This window comes from Abrus precatorius, unplaced genomic scaffold, assembly GCF_003935025.1.
Source record: "Abrus precatorius isolate BTA unplaced genomic scaffold, Abrus_2018 Scaffold10, whole genome shotgun sequence".
Taxonomy (NCBI): domain Eukaryota; kingdom Viridiplantae; phylum Streptophyta; class Magnoliopsida; order Fabales; family Fabaceae; genus Abrus; species Abrus precatorius.
In genome coordinates this window covers 4,793,141-4,814,658 of record NW_020874292.1, presented here as the reverse complement: position 1 = coordinate 4,814,658, position 21,518 = coordinate 4,793,141, and the positions used below count along the sequence as shown (strand labels likewise).

The 21,518-nt window shown below is 33.1% G+C and overlaps 2 protein-coding genes across 2 annotated transcripts; both read right to left on the bottom strand.

Moving 5' to 3' along the window:
* Positions 1-1,533: 1,533 nt before the first annotated feature.
* LOC113868957 (phosphatidylinositol 4-phosphate 5-kinase 2-like) lies at positions 1,534-6,220 on the bottom strand. The gene is made up of 7 exons (XM_027504992.1): positions 5,190-6,220; positions 4,947-5,111; positions 4,658-4,823; positions 4,390-4,500; positions 4,098-4,291; positions 3,862-3,996; positions 1,534-2,048 (listed from the first exon to the last, which is right to left on the bottom strand). Exons 1-7 carry the CDS (start codon positions 6,218-6,220, stop codon positions 1,739-1,741), a joined length of 2,112 nt encoding a protein of 703 aa, XP_027360793.1. The 3' UTR covers positions 1,534-1,738.
* Positions 6,221-9,754: 3,534 nt separating this feature from the next.
* Positions 9,755-16,738, bottom strand: LOC113868936 (oxysterol-binding protein-related protein 1B-like). Its single transcript, XM_027504952.1, has 10 exons — positions 16,247-16,738; positions 15,210-15,569; positions 14,948-15,047; positions 13,641-14,053; positions 13,374-13,529; positions 12,382-12,549; positions 12,158-12,298; positions 10,611-10,841; positions 10,068-10,181; positions 9,755-9,934 (listed from the first exon to the last, which is right to left on the bottom strand). Exons 1-10 carry the CDS (start codon positions 16,736-16,738, stop codon positions 9,755-9,757), a joined length of 2,355 nt encoding a protein of 784 aa, XP_027360753.1.
* Between the last annotated feature and the right edge of the window lie 4,780 nt (positions 16,739-21,518).

The following is a 21,518-nucleotide window of genomic DNA, read 5'->3' as shown; positions in this document are numbered from 1 at the left end:
TGTGATAGAGAGAGATAATTGAGAGTGGTAAATTATCTACTTTTAGAATGAATTTGATTATTAGAATCTTTCACTATTATTGAGTAGCACGATAAGATTACGTTGGAAAAAGATATATTTTTTTTTATCAAACAAAAACTCATTATAATTAAATTTTAGGATTTAACAATTATAAATGATTAAAATTATATATTTTTCCTTCAATACAGTACCTTAATTTCTCACAATACATTTTTTTTAATTTCTCTTCATCGCATCATTCGTTTATCTCACGTTTACATTCCTTCTTTGAACTTTCTCTATTGTAAAAAATGTGATAAAAACGTTAGATGAGAATAATATTACTCAACATCTTATTTCTTAAGAACAGATGAAGATTCAAATCCTTTTCAAAATACTGTTCTTGCATGGAAATGGAGAGATAAAATAGCAAAAAAGAAGCATTTTCCTTGACAAATATTTATGTAATCACTGGAAAACAAATCCTGTTTAACAGAAGAAAAGAAGTTCCAGTCCATGAAAAAACTAACTGGTCCCTGGCAAATTAGTTTACGGAAGAAATGAAGTTAAATTGTTTTTTACTGGGACAAGGAAGAAATATAGTTTATTTTATTCGATCCAAAGGGTACCATCACTCACTCCAAGTATAAAACAAGACCTGCCAGATTCAGGATCAAAGCAGGCAAAACAGCGCAGGATCGCTCAACAGTCCAATACTTTAAACAGCCTACTATTTTTGTCCTCTTTTCATTTTTACCTAAGTCTAGTCTAGGAGAATTAGAGTGAATAGGCTTGCTTCTCTTCTATGTCAAGTTTCATTATATTTTATTTCTTATTATTAAAATACCGCGGCACAACATGCATGGATAGCTATCATTCTCATATACCAAACTGGTTCACATTGCGTGACCAAATTTATTGCTTTGTCGCATTGTTTGCTTCTTGGTATTGTTCAAAAGAAGCAAAAAGGACACGCCCTTGTATTATTGTCATTGTGCTTTTTCAAACTTGGTTTATAGAGTGTCAAAGAAAGAACATGAACCAAGGAAACACCCAACTCTTTCTTTCTTGTGCTTTTCTCTTCTTTTTATGCTTTACTCGCTGCAAAAGTGAAAACACCCATTTGAATGCATACCAGAGAGAGAGAGAGACTGAGACTGAGGGGTCCTCTGTGAGAACTTTTCTTTCTTGCTCAACAGGCAAACCATATCTTCTTTTATCTCGCCAACCAAAAATGTATGTTCATTCAATTCAATTCCATTATCCACTTTGACTGTCTGTACAGTTATTCACCCCCACCCGGTCAAATTTGAATCCCTCCATATGCATTTGCATTTTGCTATTCCCTATACCCTTCTCCACAACCACAACCATAACAAAAGTGATAAAAAAAGAATATCTCATCACATGCCTATGATGCATTACATGTACACCTACTGTGACAATCTCTCCCTTCAATTAAAGAGCCAAAAAAGCGTCCGTGTCATGTCCATCTACAAGTCCCTCCTCTCCACCGCCATCCATTTCCACCATTTCATTTGCAATGGCTATGAGAAAAATTTAGCCATCAACTAGCAAGGCCTCCCTTCCAAAACTCGGATTTAATTTTAATACCAATATCTCTGTATAAACTTCAAATCACCAACATTTGCAGCATTCACTAATATATCCTGATGCCAAGGTGTCGCACCAAACAAAAGTTGGTCCCGTTTCAATTTCAATTGTCTCCCCAAGCATATCATTTGTCCTCCACAAAGATTCGGTGTATGAAATCCCTAAACCTTTTGGAGTATAGCTTGGGATCAACGGCTGAGATGGAGGAGGGATCCACTTGTAGTGACTTGTATGCATGCTCAAGCTTTTTGCTAATATCATAATCTTGGAGAATGTCAATGATACCAAAGTAGAGGATTACATCAGAGACCTCACCACCACTCTCTGAATGGATAGAATTGCTACTTCCAGTACCCGTGTGCTGATCCAATCCAGCTTTACACACACTCTCAGCTCTGGCAGGCATGTTTGTTCCCAGACGAATTAAAGGTCCCCTAGAAAATCAAGAATCACCATAATTTATGGGTAAATTAAATTAAATTCAAAACAAATATCTGCACGATCAAGATGTAAATTAGCCCATCAGGAAGAGAGCCACAAGATCCACATTTCTATGTTAATTATGTTAATAAAGTAGTTTCATATTTAGTTTCCTGGGTTGACTAGATTAGATCTGCAAATAACAAACTTTGTAACTATATTCTAGAAACTAGGGGGAAAAGAACTCATGTATGTTTATTAACAATTACAAGATTTGTATGTTACTAGTACAAAAACATGGATTTGGCTCATCTAAAGTGAGTAGATATGTAAAGTGAGAAAGTGTAGACATATCTACCACTGATTTAAGGTTAATTATTTTTATAAAACACTTAATACATTTTCTCACTTTAGAGGAGCTAAATCCCACAAACATATACATCTTCTAAGCTTCAATTTAGTCCTACCAACCACCACTACTCCATCAATTTCACAGTCAACTAACAATTAGCTTTGTAAAGAAGGTTTTGCCCTTCTCAGAAAGATCAAATTGACCACATCAGTATTTGTTCTCAATAAAACTGCCTCCAGTTTTGCCATGATAACTCAAGTCAATTGTGGTTCATCGCAATCAACAGAATCATATTCCAAATAGGAGAAAACTAATAAGTCGACCACTCCTGAATCACAGATGGAGAGGATTGGAGAATGACAAATATGATGCTCACTTATTTGTCATTGCTTTGGTTTTACATGACTCGTGGCCATATACTTTTAGCTATTTGCATGCGTATGGACCATATTGACATTTTAAGACGCTTCTGTTTGTTTTATGATTGAGTCCAGACAGACTAAAGATCAAGAGCATGGCACATGCAAAGAAGTGAAAGCTATGGTTACCAATGCGTGTAAGTGACAGAGACCGAAAAGGCTATATCCCCAATAAATCATCTGGTCATAAAATGTAGCAACTATGAATGGTCCATCTTTACATGATCCGAATTCCCTTGATTATTTTTTTCAAGAAATGATGGTTTAGAATTCATATAAAAGCTTAAGCCTCAGTTTGGATAAACTTAATGAAAAGGCCTAACAGGAAAAAAAATCAAAATAAAAAATAAATATCGTAAGTTAGAAACAACTTATGCTTATCTACTTTTTTAGAAAGTCTCTTATTTAACTTTTCTAAAATTTGAGAAGATAAATTATTTATGACTTATGAGAGAAATTTTATTCATTTTTTATATTGATTTTTTTTTCCTATAAAGACTTTTCTAGAAGTTTACCCAAATTACATCAACTTTTCTCAAAAATTAGAAACAAATTATCTTTTCGAATTTTAAAGAAGTGGAATGAGAGACTTTCTCAAAATATAGAGAAACATAAGTTACTTTTAATTTATGAGAGAAATTTTATTCATTTTTTATATTGATTTTTCCCCTCTTATAGAGACTTATCTATAAATTGGGTCATTTTCCTTATTTTTTTATATTAATTTTTTTTCCTATAAAAGACTTCTAAATCCCTGAACATTGTCCTTTCTCAGGAATATAAATGAAAAATTCACGGAGGACAATCTTTAACAGTCAATTTCCATTACTTCATAGCAATTTATTCATCATGTTGAAACAAAGAGGACAGTAAGATACCGGGGGTAAAGAGAAAAGGGCATACCGGCCTATGGGTATCCACTTTGTATCCTGCATGTCGTCATTTGGCATATCTGTATTGCCTGCCAATCCATAATCCCAGATATTCTTTTTATCTCTTCTGGATCCAATCAATTCAAATGAAAAGAAACATTAAAATAGGAGAAAATAAGAATACACATTACCTAAACACAACTTTGATGAACTTTTTGTTTTGTCAACTGAGTAATCATCACGAAAATGAAGGCCAATCAGAAAACTATAATCCATTATTCCCTCTGCTTCTAGGAATTCACAGTCTCTATCAAGTTGCCTGTGCAGAAGTCATTACAAAAGTGCAACTCTTAGAACATCATAAAATGTGCTGAAAGTAAAAGCCATATTAAACTTGGAAGTCGGCAGCAGATTCTGTACCATTTAAGCTCTTGAAACCAAGACTGTTCCAGGCGAAAGACAAAACAAAGATCGAGGTCTTTAAGCGTGGTAGTTTCATCAATCTCCTCCTGGGGTTTATCAGTTGTACGACCATGAGAAGAACCCTTGAGGTCAAACCGCTTATGAATCCGATACTCCGAACAAAATACATTGCCCATTACAATAAACCGTGTCTGTTTTTCATAGCATTACAAGTGTTCATCTCATCATTACAAGCATTCATAAGTTTATCTGTCAGTTGACTGCAAAATTTATATTAGAAATTTCATACCTTCTGACCTCCAATAGGTTTGACACAATGAACGCCCAGGAATTTTGTTACCAGGGAATTCTTGTACTGAGAAACATGTTGGTAGTAACTTGGAAGCATCCTGATGAGCAACTGACAAGGCCACCATCTAATTATACTATAGAATACCCACAGAAAAAAGCACGATGGCTAAAAGCTGAAAGTGAGATTTTACCTTTCTAAATATAGGTTCACAGTTTTCTCATCAAATTTAATGCATCTCAGAGACTAGTAGAGGCTAGCAACTAACCTTGACTTCAGACTTCTTCAAGGTTTTGATAATGAACCGGTCATCTTGAGTGAGGTAAAAGAAGCTTCCACTTTTACCAGGAGAAGACATCTCTCTAAGTGTGTCATCGCCGCAAATAGCAAGCATGTAATCCGCAGGATCTATGGCAAATAATTCCCTTAGATGTCTAAGTACCCAACAAACAATAAAATACCCACCAAGACACAGACATAATTAGTATACACAATCAAGCTTCTACTTTGCTTAGGAATCAATAAACTCAACAAAAATAGAAAAAATGAATTTCCACCTGAACACCATGGGACAGTAATCTTTCCACCTGAAGTCCACAGACTGATGCGGAGGCGTAAACTTGGACCCTTCGGGTGGGAATCTGGTCCAAAACTTCTCCTTGGGATCAAAATCCCCAGGCCTAAGCCCTCGCGACACCCAAGCATGCTTCCCAACAGAGTACCTAAACAAAAGCAATTCCTCAAAACAATCTACAATGTAATCTAAAAACCAAAACTACTAACAATGCAGATAAAAATACCTAATACCCAGTTGAAGATTAAGCATCAAATCATAGTTCTTATGCCCCTTAGAAACAGCATGACCCGGTTTCTTTACATCCCCATCAACAGAACGACAAGGACTCCTCTGCAACTTCACAAAACCAGCATCCCCATCCCCCCCAACACCACCACTCTCCAACACACTACCCTCCCTATAAAACATAGAAGCCTCAATATTATCAACAATATCGCAAGTAATATCCCCAGCTTCTCCATCAAGTTCCCAAATACAAATCCTTGGAAAACTCACACTCTTACACCCATCCATTGACACCCTCTTCTTCACATCCCTCTCATCATTCTCATTCTCATACCCCCAATTCCCCGACCACGAGTTCCCATCGTGCCACGTAAACACCCCCTTCCCCTTCGGAACCCCGTTCTCCCAAAACCCTTCGTAACGGTTCCCGTTCTTCCACACCAGCACTCCTTTCCCACAAATAGCACCACTCTTCCACTCCCCTACATACTCATTCCCATTCTTCCACACATACCTCCCCTCACCTTCCTGCAAGTTGCACCTCCACCATCCCTCATACACATCACCATTAGCATAACATTTCTCCCCGAACCCATGCTTTCTATCCGAAACCCACGCGCCTCGGTACGTGTCGCCGTCCACGCCAACGAAGGTGCCTTCACCGTGCATCTTACCACACACGAATTCCCCCTCGTAGGTCGCACCCGAAGGCCACGAGAACCTTCCTTTGCCGCACGCTTTTCCCTTCTTCCACTCTCCTTCATACATGCATCCGTCCGACCAGAGGTATTTTCCGGCGCCGTGAGGCACATTTCCCGATAGGCTTCCGCTGTAGATGTCGCCGTTCGGAAGCGATTTCTCCACCGCGCCTGGAGACACGCGCCTCGTACGAGGCTGCCGCCGGCACGGCGGCGGCGGCACCACTACAAGCTCGATGTCGTTCTCTTCTTCTTGTTGTTGTTCTGATTTCTTCTTCTTCGCGTGAAGCTGTTGTTGCTGTGGCTCCGAGAGAGTGACCGTCTCGTGCATTTTCGCGAACGAGAATTTCACCGTATCAATATCGGCGGCGACATTTTAAAAGTTGAAATTGAAAATCTGTAACGGGAATAATGTAGAGCGAGAGATTAGAGAGAGAGAGAGAAAGAATGTAACAAACAATGCTTTGGGAAAAGAGAAATAATCAGAGAGAGAGAGAGTTGTTAACGATTACAAATGGAAGCGCGCGAAAGAGGAAGAGCACACCACCTTATTCTTGTTCTTCACTTTTAATTTCCCTACCCGACATGTGCCATTCTTTCTTTTTGTTCGCGTTTTGGTTTTCCACTTCCACGTGAATTTGGTCTCCGTTTAATGTTATTAATCTATTCATTGGGATCTATGTGAATGAATGCAGAATGTCATGTTAATAATATTAATGTTATGCTCTTTATTTACCTACCGTTGCTATCGTTTTATTTTTCTTTTTTCTTTTCCTTCCTTTTCTAGGTACACCTTATATTTTCTTAGCTGCCATGCAAGTCAAAGCCCCAAAGCCAAACCGGTCCAATTTGAGATACATTGTCAAACTCGTTGTTAATGTAGTATTATTATTATTAATTGTTCAATTAGAAAGAAGCATAGGGAAAAGATAGTTGGCATCACGTTTAATCCCACCCACTCTTGCCGTGTTATGTTTATAAAATGGTGATGACGTGATGGGATGGTGCCCAAATTGAGTTTCAACTTTAGCCTTACATCGTTGGTTTGATTTTATTTTTGTTACAATTTTTATAAATTTGAAATTTAAGACGTATTGTATCTTTTTAAATCAATGATTATATTTTTTTAAAATAAATTACTAAACCTCTTAATATACGAGCAATCTAAAAATTACGTGGCTTCTTAATGAAATCAAATTTAGAGAAGCGCGAGTTTAGCGAGGCCAGGGAAAGCGATACTAGGAAATATACGAAGCAATACGATCCCTATGTGCAACAACTACTATCACTGCCTTTTAAAATATTTTACTCAATGAAATGTCAAGTGTGAGGCGTCACGCGAAATATGATGTACGTTTCATAACTTGTGCATTCAAATCGGAATATAAAAACTAACTGTTCATAAAAGCATTTGATAAATATGCTTTCGTGTTAATTACTAGCTTTTTTTTATTAGGGTATTTATTTGCCACAAAATTGTTATGGTCAATTGCTTGTTTCGACATGAAATTTCATGAAAAGAGCTAACTAGTAATTAAATTACACATAATTCATGCTCAATGCTAGAGTTTGACCCAAATTTTAAATGAATTGTCAAAACAATAAATCGCACTTCAGTTGACCTGCTATTTCTGAACTCCTGCAATCTGCAAGAGGCAAATGGCCTTCGATTAATGTACACTTTTAGTTGACACAAAATTGTACATTTTTAGAAAGCATAAAAATAGCCATTGACACAAAAACAGTGTTTCCCACTTTTTTTTGGTAATTAATTATAAATCCTTAGGAGCAATGCATGTAATTAGTATAGATATTGATTATTTGAATCCATTATAAAATGCAGTTGAAGCAACGTGTTATTGGAAAAAGAAGAAAAAGAAAAAGTGGTGTGTTACATGACGTTGGTTTCATTTGTCACTTTGATATGTGATAATTGTCGGCCTAAAAAATTTAAAATAAAACATATCTCATGCGTCCATATTTTGTGGCAATGATTTCTGGGCCACGATGTGGCCTCAAACTCAAGAAATCAAATTATCAACCAAGCAAGATCAATGCATAGCCATTTTATTTTGTAACCCCCACAACATAAAATACTATCAACCATGCACCTTTTTCCTTTTCTTAATCAATTTTGATCGTAAGAGGGGACAGACCGTTGATATAAAAGTGCATAACATGTTTCCACTTCACTTTATATCCAGTAAATGCTTACAGAAATAATATTTTTTTTAATTTATAAACAATTGCTTTTAAGATTCAAATAAAATTATATTTAAAATGTCACTTTTTGTAGCACATTGAACTCATAACAAGTAAATCTCTTTCCAATAATCCAAATATTGCTCTCTCATGGTGTAGTTTCTGCTGTCCTCAAACTTTTAATTTGCCATAAAATACAAGAGTAGTTATTTTTTTTTTCAAATGAAGGTAAAAAAAATTACAGGACTAAAAATAAATAGAAATTTGTTCACACGATCATTTTGTATGGTGACTCATGCAAATTTCCTTTGAGAGCACTAGGTGTGTTGCAGGGGTATCTTTTAGGTGGATGACAATACCTAGTGAAAATTAAATCAATTATTGTTATAGACATGAATTTTTTAGAAGTAAGTGAATATTATATCAAACTTGGAATTATAATTTAAATTTATAGGTTAACATATATCTCAATTATTGTATGGTTATCAGGAGAAAAAAAATGTTCTAAATAATAAAAGTGCCATCTGAAGAGCTTCCCGAGAATCTTTCCATAATTTTTTCTGGATCTACCCTTCTTGGAAAGTTTTTTCTTTTTTCCTAGAAGCCACAGGTATCCTCCAAATCTGTTTAAAACATGGCCAGACATTAAATAAAAACAACTCTGTCGATAGAAATTTAAAATGTGATTTTGTCACTTTGCAGGAATTAATCCTTTTGTTACACTCAACTGGCAATAATTTATTGCAAGTAAATTTTTCAAAAAAGTAAATTTTTCAAAGAATATATTATTTTTAAGAAGTATTTTGCTTTTCAAGTGTATATATATTTCAATATGAACAGATTGGACTAGACTTGATAGCACGTTGTTGAGTGAGAAATCAGGTGAATAGACGGAGACTAGTGGTAGCTTTGTTGTCCCAGTTGTTAACTCGTTATTTGTCCTCACAGCACAACTTTGTAAAATTCAATTTTGTTTCCTTAACGCATCCTCTGATCTACGACAAACTCGAGGATCACGGGCTTAATCTTTTGGCAGCTGCTATATAAAGACCACTCTTCTCCCTAGTTACTTAATGCTCGTCAAGAATAGCTCTACAACTAACCCACGTATCCACGAAATAAAAATGTTACATACAAACAAGATTCCAGTCAATTGAGTTTTCTCATGCGCATTATTTTCCTGTTTTTTATGCTGGACTCATTTGCTAAATTTAAGTTGACATAAAGAAAGCATTGCCAAGCTTGTTGCACCAAATCGGAATAACGTGTGTAAACAGTTAAACATGTTCAATGGGTCATCAGAGTAAGCATAAAAAAGGTGCATGCTCATTTAACAAGTTTTCCTCCTTTTCCTCGTAGTATAATGTAAAATTTAAATGATTAGTATACCAACTATGACTTTCATACAAAGCTCAATCCCATCCAAAACCCAAAGAGGGAAAAGTTGCTGTTGCCAGTTGGAAATGGGAAGTTACTTTGTTGAGAGCAACCACTGTATTCTATACTTATCTATACACAAATGGGCATTAATCAACCATGTCTGTTGAATGCTAAAATAAGTAACGATCATTAATATGGTTAGGAATATATATATATATATATGATCAAGGGGATGTGATAGTGGGGGGAGTAGGTAGGGATCTTAGGTAAAAGAGTTGTAAATTTATGGAGTTGAGGTAAAATCAGTATCAGTTGAGGAGGGTTGGCCAAAAATGTCAGGACAAGACTCCCAGTTCCCATTTTCCCTAGTTTCCCAGTACCCACCAACATAACGGTAACTGTTGCTGCCTTTTTCCTTAGAAAACCACTTTGGTTTCCATCCCTTCTCTTGCATCTTCCGTGCCTGGCAATTAATTATGGTGAGTCTTTTGTTAATTACTCAATGAACAAGAGCACATTAACCAGCATAATGCTTTTTCTTTATTTTTTCAATTACAAGACTGGATCCAATGAAATTTCAGATTCAACAGTTGTACCTGCCGCTGTCTTTGTTCCAGCCTCAACTTCTCAGAATTGGCCATTTCATACTCTCCATTCTCCAAACACCTTTGATCAGGTCTTAGCCTTGAATCTGTTGGTGGCAACTTCTCCTGTTTGTTAACCCAAAATGTCAATACTAATCGCCTAGGATTTATGATCATTTCAAAGAGCTTATAAAAATAATATATTGTTTGTATAAGCTCTTTTTAACTTATTTTAATAATTTTTTATATAGTTTATTATAATAAGTTATTTTCAACTTATATCAATAAATTTTATGATCTATAAACCCCTTCATATAATAAGAGGTTATTGAATAAGCCTTAATTAAATTGTTGTCTAATAGTGGGTATTTAATTTAGTTTATTTTAAAAAAATAATCACTTGTTTTTTTACTGATTTCTAGAGAGAACTTATAAAAATTACACAATTATTAATTTATCCAAATTCAAGTGTGTCTAACCATTCACTTAGTTCATACTGCACAGGATTTTGTGAAAAGAAACACCCATTTGGATCAATATTCTCACAGTGGTTACCTGTAGTCCAGGTGTGAGTTCATTTAGTGTAATAGCAAACTGTGTAAGGTTATATCTTGTCTGGTGCTCAGGTGCTGGGTTCCGCTTCCACAGAAGATGTGGTTTTGATGACACATTAGACCCTTTTCCTTTCCCTGAATTCCCTCCAATTACGTAATGCAAGCTCTCATCCCACTTCCCAAATAGAGTTGCCGCTGTTCTACCTTTCTTATCTTCCACCACGCCTTGAACCTGCAGCAGAACTTAAATTACTGAGAATATAAATTCCATAACATGAATCGGTTAACTTACCAAGTTCTTGTAAAAGAAGAAAAATAGTATAAAAAGAAATAAACTTTTTTAAATTTATAAAAAAAATTTATTCATTTTTTCTTATAAGAACTTATTTATGAACTCACTCAAACTAAAATAAATCATGCAACTCATATTGTAACCTTATATCTCTATGGACTATAAAAATCATGAGTCGGCGTACATTATCAAAATAAAACTAAAAGTGACATGAATTCATTTGATTCAACCGCATCGAAGAAATGCTGAAGAAACTGCAACATAGGCTTCATGTGAGGGAATAAAAACCGAATAGTGGCATTGATGTAAGTCAATTGAAATTAAAATTACTATGCAACTCCAATGCAATTATCATAGGCAACAGACATTGAATGGAGTGTACATACAAAATTTTTGCATAACGTGTTATAAATAAACAACTAAATAAATACCCAAGAATAAAGTAAAAAATCATGTACATTTTTTTTCTTATTGTACTTTTTAGGGATTGTCATCCGAATAAACATTTTCCTTTTCACTAGTGAAAATTTCTTCCAGCGGCATAGCTTTTCAGTGCATTAATTAAGGGTCTAATTGGTTAGGACATAGAATGGATTGTGTTGGAATTTTGAAAAAAAATCTCCCATGAATCACTGTGTCTCATAAAGTATGCACTTTTCATTTTTAACCATTGATTCTTTTTTTAAAATTGATCTTAGAATATGTTTAATTGTAAAATCCTTCCCGTAAAATCCTCAAGTATGACACTCTTCGTCAAACTCCAAAGGTTCCTCGTAGTCAAACAACTGGGGGAAAGCCGGAACCAGAACATGCAACAAGAGAAAAGGGAAAGAGAACCAAAAAAACCATATCACAAATGAATAAATTGGTTCAATATGAACCAAACAAACATGATATAACTTTCTAACTTAAAATAAAATTATGGTCAAAATGCCCCAAGTTGCACTCGTAACAACGAAAAAATGTAACACGTTTTGCTCTATATATTATCTAAAAGGAACCCAAAATAGTGCTCTCTATTATTATATTAATTATCACTAAGTACTAGTTAAATGATAAATAATTTTAAAGTTATTTTAGTTATTAGTTGACAAAAAGTATCCTTAATAGATAAGGGTATCATTCAAAAAATAATAATAGCTACTTTTTCAATATTCTAAAATAATAAATAATTTGAGAAAAATTAAAACTACTAAAGCAATACCAAATATGAAGCAGAAGAATTATGTAATAATATAAGATATGAGAAAGGGCACCTGGTGAGGGTTCCTATCAATGATTGACTGCTCCTTGAATTTGATCTTACATGAATACTCACGGTTCCCCTCTACCCGCATTGTACCATAATGGTCGCAGTAGAGTTTTCCTAAAATGAGGTTGTAAATGGACGTGGTTACCTGATGATATAATACTAATTAGTTAATAAGCATGCATCTTGGAAGATATTGACTAGTACAACTAACATCAAGCACTACTATACCTTGCTCCAATGAAAGACTTCTCCATCATCAAATTCCAAAGTCAATATACCAACAGGATCAAGCTGAATTGAACGACCCCAAAATTTACTTTTTAAAGTGCTCTCACCCCAAAATTTCCAGCCGGGGCCATCACAATGGCATGCAACAACCATTGGGTGATGACTGACCTATCTCAAGATGAATAGCGTAACTATTTTACTTCGAACCACTAACACTTTGCACAATGAAAAATAATGCCAAATTGTTATCTATGGCCTATTATCATAAAGGAGAATTATATAAATGCAAATAGCAACCTCACAAATGTTAGAAGAGAAACGATTTTTGAGCAAAAAACAAAGGCAAGTGAGTCATTAATGTGAGGGAAAAGGTAGGAGATAGAGGAGTAGATGGTTGTAATTTGTGACCCGAGGAGGGTGACATTTTAGGACAACTTTATTTATGTTAATAACATAAATGCTTTTTGAGAGAGACAAAAGATAAAAGGAGAATTGAAATAATGGACAGGGATTTGGAATGGAATTAAATTAAATTATTTTTGCTTCTATTTTAAAAAAAGAAGAATACTCATTAAAATTCACATGTGTGTAATGATTATATTAATATTTGATGATTTCTTATAAAATTAATTTAAATTCATTATCTATATTTTAGTAAATACTATATATATTGTTGACATATTACTAAAATAAGACTGTATTAACTATGAAAATTTGATGGATAAAGACCTTATTTGTTATAAATAATGTTTGTATATATCGTACAATTGTCATCTCTGAACAAATAATGTACTTAGATTATGTACTTCATATTCAAAATATTTTATAATTCAAAGTCCACTGACAATATTAACTTTAAACAATAGGATTCCTAAAAAAATCACCCATGCCACGAGTTCCCTTTCAGTATAAGATGTTCTTTATAAATGGAGGTGTACATGTGGCATTTTTCATCAACTGAATGACAGTAGTATACTGATATACAATTGTACCTTCTCAGAGATAAAGCGAACGCCTTTATCCGGATAATCTGCCTCATATGTTTCACCCAACAGTGGATTAAATGGTTTGCAACTTCTACCACTGGTGCTAGCATACCCTGAAACTGCAAATGCAGCCACATGTAGCATCCTCATTAGACTGTTACCCTGTACATAAGTAGCATGGATGTGAGATACGTATTACAAAACAGCTCCAAAACATTAGTGAATTATGCCAGTAACTATATAACAATATTTTACAAATGTATTTAAACTAACCCTTTTACCCCATTCATATGCTTGGTCTAGAAGGTAAGAGTACTCTATATCTTCAAAACATTTCTGCAATGAGGATAGGGGCTCATTAAAGTAAACTGGGAGACAAACTTTTGTAAGATCCTTGCCGATATTGTCTTTTATTATTGACCATAAACTCACTCCACTCTCCTTCTCAACAGGATCAGGTAACTTATTTCGTCGGTTGATATGAGGATAGTTAAATCCAACAGATCCAATGGCTGATTTTACATCACATGTCCCATTTGGACTATCTTCACACTGTTCAGAATCATGGATGGATCTCAGATGGTCAGAACTTGTTGAAAGAATTTCACATGTATCAAAGAATGCATCCTCGTCATCATCAGAATCATGCCGATGGTGCTCATCAGAAGAATCACTACCACTTCCCTCTGTCATATGTTACAATGATAAAAATAATTCAAGACGTTTAAAATTTACTGCAAAAATGTAAAAGTAGCTAGCTAGTGTGCTAGACAATACACGAGAAAACAATACGTGGAACTATGATGTTTCTATTTATCTATCCAAAACCATAAAACCAAGCGGAATTAAATCATAGCACTGCATATTATTATAGGGTAACGTAAATTATTCATGGAAAAGGAAGGCACGAGGCATCCAAGTGCTGATTAATATAGCAATCATGTTCATACTTCATACTTGTACAGCACTTTTACTTGTTTTTCATCTTTCTTTCTTTTCACTATTTTGCTTTTCTTGTGGCATCACATTTACATTACATTTTTTTTAATCCAGCGTATATAATTAGAAAGTATATAATAATTATTCATTTATATTTATCTGTAACTAGTAATATTCAAATAAATATAAATCCAAACACGCGATTAATATAATCAGCTCTAGTAATATTCAAATAAATATAAATCCAAACACGCTATTAATATAATCAGCTCTCTTCCATCAAACGTGCGTTGTAAGTAAAACGTGCTAGTTAAAAAGCTTCAGTTAGATCCATTCCAATTACTCTAACATGCATTTACTGTTTTATTTCATTGAATGCATCTATAAAATACCCTTGGACCTAGGTAGAGTCGAGTCTGATGCATTCTAAAAAACTAGAACTACACTATAAATATAAAAAGGGAACCTAAAGGTGTCTCATTTTAACTGGTGTTTGGATATACTTTCAGTTATGACGTTGAGGCAAAAATTAAAATTTGTAGCCTACAGTTGAACTCGTATTTTTTTACTCCTACGACGTGGTTTCAAACACGTGCTTGATATAACATTAAACATTTTTTCAATAATTAATTTCCACGTACCACTATACTTTTCATGCGATGATAGATAGGGATTAGCTTCAATATCCTTTGATTGCCTTTGGTCTTCAACAAGAGTGTTCTCCAAGTCAACCTTCTCAGCCTAGAAGATATATATACAATAGAATGAAGCAAATATAATGAACATATATATCATTACACATATAAATTAGAAATATGAAAATGGGTATTGCCTGGATGTGTTTGAAGATAGAATATATGCAGATTTCCTTTGGTTAAATAACAAAAGTAACGAAGTAAGTACCTCTAAATGGCGCAGCGTGTCCGTTAGTAGCAACTGCTTCTGCTTGAGAGCCACAATATGCTTATGCAACTGTGAAATCTCTGCTTTCATGATGTCCTCACATTGGTGAATAGCAACCTCATTGAGACCCTCTTGTAAAAGTCGCTGCCTTAACTTCTCCGTGGAAATCACCACTGACACAACAGGTGACATAATCTCTGCATTGGGCAACCGAGGATAGATATCCTTCACTGCCATCATTGCTTCCACCCATGTTGCCCTATCTTCCCTACTCTCCGCCCTCAAATGCAACCTCTTCTTTGTCCCCGTACATACAGAAAACCTTCTCTCATCTGATTTGTTCTCTCTCACCGAACACACCTGCAAGTAACACTAACTTATATTTACTGCCTCATGCCTCGTGCTACTGCTACAAATCAAGTATCTCAATTTTTTTATAAATTATATTATTACACTTTTCTGCATTATTATTTTTCTCACTATTCTCTCTTTCTGTCTCCTTTTTTATACAAAAAATACAAATTTATAAATATAGTTTCTCAAATGTTAAGAACATTATCTTAGTTGTTTTCAACATTGTTTTAATTAAAATTAAAATTTTAAAATACTTGAAGTACAATTTTATGTAAACTTAGAAAATAAAAGATAATTTTTTGGTCAAATAACGTTTACCGAGCATACTACCTAGGATTCAAATATAGACCGTTAAACAAAAGCATAACAAAACTTACATACAATATATAATATATTTCCTTAAAAGTTAACATTCCATCTAGAAAATTTCTCTAAAATTAAGTTTATGCGATGAAGACAACACATCAAGATAAAATGAAATCTCAATTTTAACTAAACAACATTTCTAACGCATAAAATCAAAATTTATAAAACATCTTATCATATTATATTTTTTATAAAATAAGTGAACGTAATGAATTTTAGACCAAAGCAACACAAGTGACATCCTTGAACATAAAAATATGGCAGTGAGTGATTTTATATCTAAAAATATAATGAGATTTGATTGAGAGAGAAGACACCATGAGATGAATTTCGCTGGCGGGTTTGCGAGAGCGTGAGGGGCAATGGCGGTGGCTGTTGATGCGGCGAAGGGACTCTTCGCCGATAACCTTAGAACCAGTCTCAACATCGTTGTTGAGAACGAGCTTATCGGAACCGTGAATTTTGTAATAAGAGAGAACGCCATCGTGGAGAACGAACCAGCGTGGACGCCACCCGCGCCCGTAGTTGACCCACTTGTAGAGAATGCCAGAAATTCCGTTGCCAACGATGTCGTTTAGAATGACCTCGCGCGTGGTGTTCTGGCGCGAGTACCGCGCGGAAGCGGATCGCTGCACCGCAAGGGTGGGGGCAGAGGGGGAGGAGGAGGAGGAGGAGCGGTTGCGGGTGCGCGTGGAGAGGGAGCGGAACACGGGCGGCATGTGGTGAAGCTGGGATGAATCGGGTTTGTGAGTGCTTAGAGCTGAACCGGGTTCGGTGGTGTGGTTTTTGGAGCCCAGAAAGGGATGCATGAGCGTTTTGGGTGTGAGGAGTGTGAATGGTGAGAAAGAGATGCATAAACAAGTCGCCAAGGCCTCTCTGTTGTGGTTACTGGGGGAGCGTTCTTAGCGGCCACACCATGCAAGGGTGGCTCATAGTGAAAATCGCCTATTTTTTATTTTTCCTTTCCTTTTCTTTTCTTTTTTCTATAAATAATTAAGATGCATTTCTCTCTGTAATCTATCGTCTCTTTTACCCTTATAAACTCAATGATTTTGAATTCTCGTTGTAGCTAAATTTTTTAATTTGTTAATAGATTTGAATTCTGCTCTTGAAAACAAAAAACAAAATATTTGACCCCATAAACAGAATTTACATCCAACTCTAATATTTTTTAGGGACATAAATATAAATTTTATTTTGAATCTGATGACTTCTCTTACTTTAAAATCAAGTATCGTTCTTTCAATTAATTATACTCCAAGAAAAACTTATAAATAACTCAATTTTTTTTTAATTTAACTCATTATAATTTTAAATTTACTTGAAAAGGATCTCATGTTTAGTTTGTTTATGCACTTTGTTATTTTATGAAGATTTTTTGAAGAAAAAAAACTTTTAATTATGAATTTTTTTTTACTAAAAGTTACAAATAGAGACAAGATAATGTGATTAGTCCACAAAATTTTTCTCTTCTAATAATTTTAATTGTATAAATACTCTTTTATTTGTAAAAAATCAGCACTATTCTATAATAGTTGGATCATTTTAAATTCTATAATTTCTAAAATTATAATATTTTATAAGTTACATTAGAAGTTTCAAATAATAAGTGAATTTTAAAAGAAATTTTTTTCATATATCATCTGAATATTATTAAATTAAAATAATACGTTAAATAAAAATTTAAAAATATAAATTATATAACTATTTTAAATTAATCATTAAATTTTATAAATTTTAAAATAATTTAATTATTAATAATAAATGTTTTATTATATAAAATAAAATAAAATAATGAAAATATTAAAAAAAATAGATTGAATTAAAAATTTAAATGCTCAATGAAAGAAGACAATATAATAGTAATAATAACTCCTAAAAATATTTTTATTTAAGATGGTTCTTGAAAATATTAAAATTTAAAATTAAGACTTGAAATCTAAACATAGAAACAATTTGTATTTTATAATTTAATTTTTATGACATAGTTTTTCAATTTAATTTTAGTATATTGTCAGTAAAAGGAATTGCATGACTTTTATATTAGTTATTATAACAAAAATAATTTTTACTTATATAACAATTAGTGATGCCAATATATTTAAATTAAATTTTTATTTTTATTTGTTAATATAACATTTCTTTAAAAAGTTTAAAAAATTTATATAAAATACTTATACAATTTTTTTACCTAAATATTTGGTTGGTACAACTGAAGGAACGGTGAGTCTCCTGCGTCGTCCCCGTAAATTTTCAGGATTTCTGACAAGTTTGACTCACAGCCCAACACAGAATCCCTTATAATAAATATTAAAATATTAATGATATAATTCACAATAAATGCTACATTAGTCGTTTTCTAACATAATTTGTCTGTGGTCTACAAATTAAAATTTAGTTTAAAACTTCATCATTTTCTTAATTGAAATATTATGCAATTATTTTTAAAATTTCATATATTTTTATATTTATTCAATCATTATTTTGAATTTAAATTTATTAGGCAAGTAACATAATTATTTACTTTAAATTTATCAAATAAAATATTAAAAATATGATTTGTAGTAAATATTTTAACAAAATATTAAGATAAAATTACACATAAAAATAATGTAGATTTAAAAATTAAATTTTAATTCATTTTGATTCTCTAATTTTTAAAAATATTGTAAATAAATCACTTTTCATGGAAAATACTAATCTCATTAGTATTTTTCTTTTACTACATGTATCATTCATCATCTTCTTCTAATGCCTTTTATTTACCTATGTAATGAATAACACTATACAATATCTCATTAGTTGGACACAAATAATTCAATAAGGCACATCCATCACTTAGTGTTGTCATTCTTCTTTCTCTTGTTTTCTTCTTCAACTGTCTCATTATTTCTTTTCGATATTTGGGTCCAATTGCAAAACAAAGAATATGAATGAAAAGTAAATCAATATACAGTGAAACAATTAAATATGAAACGAGACAAGCAAAAAAAAAATAAATAAATAAATCAAGAAGATAGCATAATATATATACAACTTAATCACAAAATTCTAATTTTGTAAATGATGTAAGGATATAATTCCTAACAATAATGTCAAAAACTTGTGGTAGGTTTTTGTATCAAAAGTTTTCAACACGAGGAAGTGTACCCATTGTAATAAAAGAAAGCATTTAGACCCTTCTAGTATTGTTCTCACACATATTATATTTGTAACCACTTTCTGCTATCATTCTTTGAATGTCAAGTAATTCTAAAGGTTGAAAGTTTTATGGTTGAAAAGAGATAAAAATAACTAAATTTAAAGAGTTCAAAGAAAACAAAATATAAAAAAATCATAGCGTGAGTTCAATCACTGTAAGTAGAGGAGAGATAGCTATGAGTGATGGAGATGTTAAGTTTTTGCACAGAAGAAGTAGGAAGGCCACGGAGTTAGATGTTCTAAAAGAAAAAAGATAAGTTTTCCCTCAAATCTTTATAATCTCTTTGTATTTGATGTTACAAAGCCTGAGCACGAGATATGCTCCTCTTGAGCACACTCTAGACCAATAGTGCTTTAACTATATTACTTTTAGCACGAGACATGCTCATTTACATTCTCTAGACAAAAAGTGCTCTAACTTCATTACTTTAGTACAAGGCATGTTGAAATAGAGCACAAGCGTATGCTTATCATTTTAACCTTGATTTAGCTTGGATCCAACAAAGAGTGTTGCAAGGAAAGCACATGTTAAGATTAGCATAGTGGGATTGCCCCCTTTTGCTTGTATTCCTTTTAGGCCTTTTACTAATTCACTACAAGAAGAATTAAATTTTTTTCCATATTTTTTTTCCACAATTTTGTGTGATTGTGAATCAAAATCTATTATAAGTTCTTATGATCAATTTAATTATAACCACTAATTAATAACCATATTATGACAGGAAAATTCGATGACCCTAGACACCATTATTATAAGCTTTAGTTAATCATCATTACTTATATATATATATATATATATATATATATATATATATATAGAGAGAGAGAGAGAGAGAGAGAGAAGTTATTATTCATAATAGAGAGAGTTTGAGTTCTTACTAGGAGATTGTAAAGGTTTCAAGCTAAAACCCAAAGAGAAATCAGAGGCTAGAAAATCTGGATGCATTGGAAATCTCCAATGACAAATAAGATGTTGAATGACTACATTTTCCTATGGATGTAGGCCATATTAACTGAACCACGTTAACACTCTTGTGATTTTTTCTTTCCCTTACTCTTTGTTTTATTGTTGTTCTTTGCATTTTGTTAATTGTTACTTAAAGAACAAATAACTGAACCACGTTATTTTTGTATTTTTCTAGTTAGGCTTATGTATGTGTTTTCTTTTGTTTTGTTTCCATTATGTTAGGTTATAATAAGTTTTCTGAAAGGAAAGTGGCATCAATTGTGGGAAGTAAGATCAAGGTGAAAGTTACTAAATACGATATTGAGAAGTTTTCAATGACAATGACTTTGGGTTATGAAGGATCAAAGATGGAAGCAATCTTGGTACAACAAGGTTGTGTAGAAGCAATTAAGGGAGAGGCGAATATGTTGAATTCTTTGAGTCAAAAGGAGAAATCAGGAATGATTGTTAAAGCAAGGAGTACTATAATTTTGCATCTTGGAGATAAAGTACTAAGGGAGATTGCAAGGGAAAATTTAGCAACTTCAATGTGGTTGAAATTGAAATCTTTGTACATGACAAAGTCCCTAGCAAATCGGTTGTGTCTGAAGCAACTACTTTATTCTTTCAAGATGACAAAATCAAGAATAGTCATTGAGCAATTAATTGAGTTCAACAAAATTTTTGATGATTTGAAAAACATTGAAGTGAAGCTCAAAGATGAGAATAAAGCCCTTTTACTTCTGAATTCTCTGCCAAAATCTTTCAAGCATTTCAAGGATGCAATCTTGTATGGGAAAGATCAAAACATTACTTTGGAAGAAGTTCAAACTTCTATAAGGACTAAAAAACTGTAAAAATAAGAAGATTCTAAGGCAAGAGGTAATGGTGAAACCTTGAATGTCTCTAGAGGAAGGAGTGAAAAGAAGGGTCAAAAAGGGAAGAAATCCATATCAAAATCCAAGAATGGTCAGAAAATAAAGTATAAGTGTTTCAATTGTCACAAGACTTGTCTTTTCAAGAAGAACTATCTAGAAAAAGAGAATAAGAAATAAAAAGAATCCACAAAACTGACATAGCTATTGTCTCATATGGTTATGAGAGTGCAAGTATTTTAGTGGTTTCAACCTATAAAATTTAGAAAGATTGGGTCATATATTCTAGATGTTCTTATCATATGTGTGTTCGTAAGCAAGTGTACTCATCAAAAAGTAATAAAAAGTTCTAAAAAAATTATTGCATTTTTGTCCCACGAGGATTGTTTCTAATTATTAAAAATTTCTTAATTTAACTGTTTGAACTTAAAAGATATAAAATAAATAAATAAAACAAGAATTCAAATATGAAAGTTATTAAAGTAGAATTAAAAATAGTGCAACCTTTGACAATAAACTAGTCAAGAAAAACCTAGGGCATATAGTTTCATCATCATAATTCTTTAT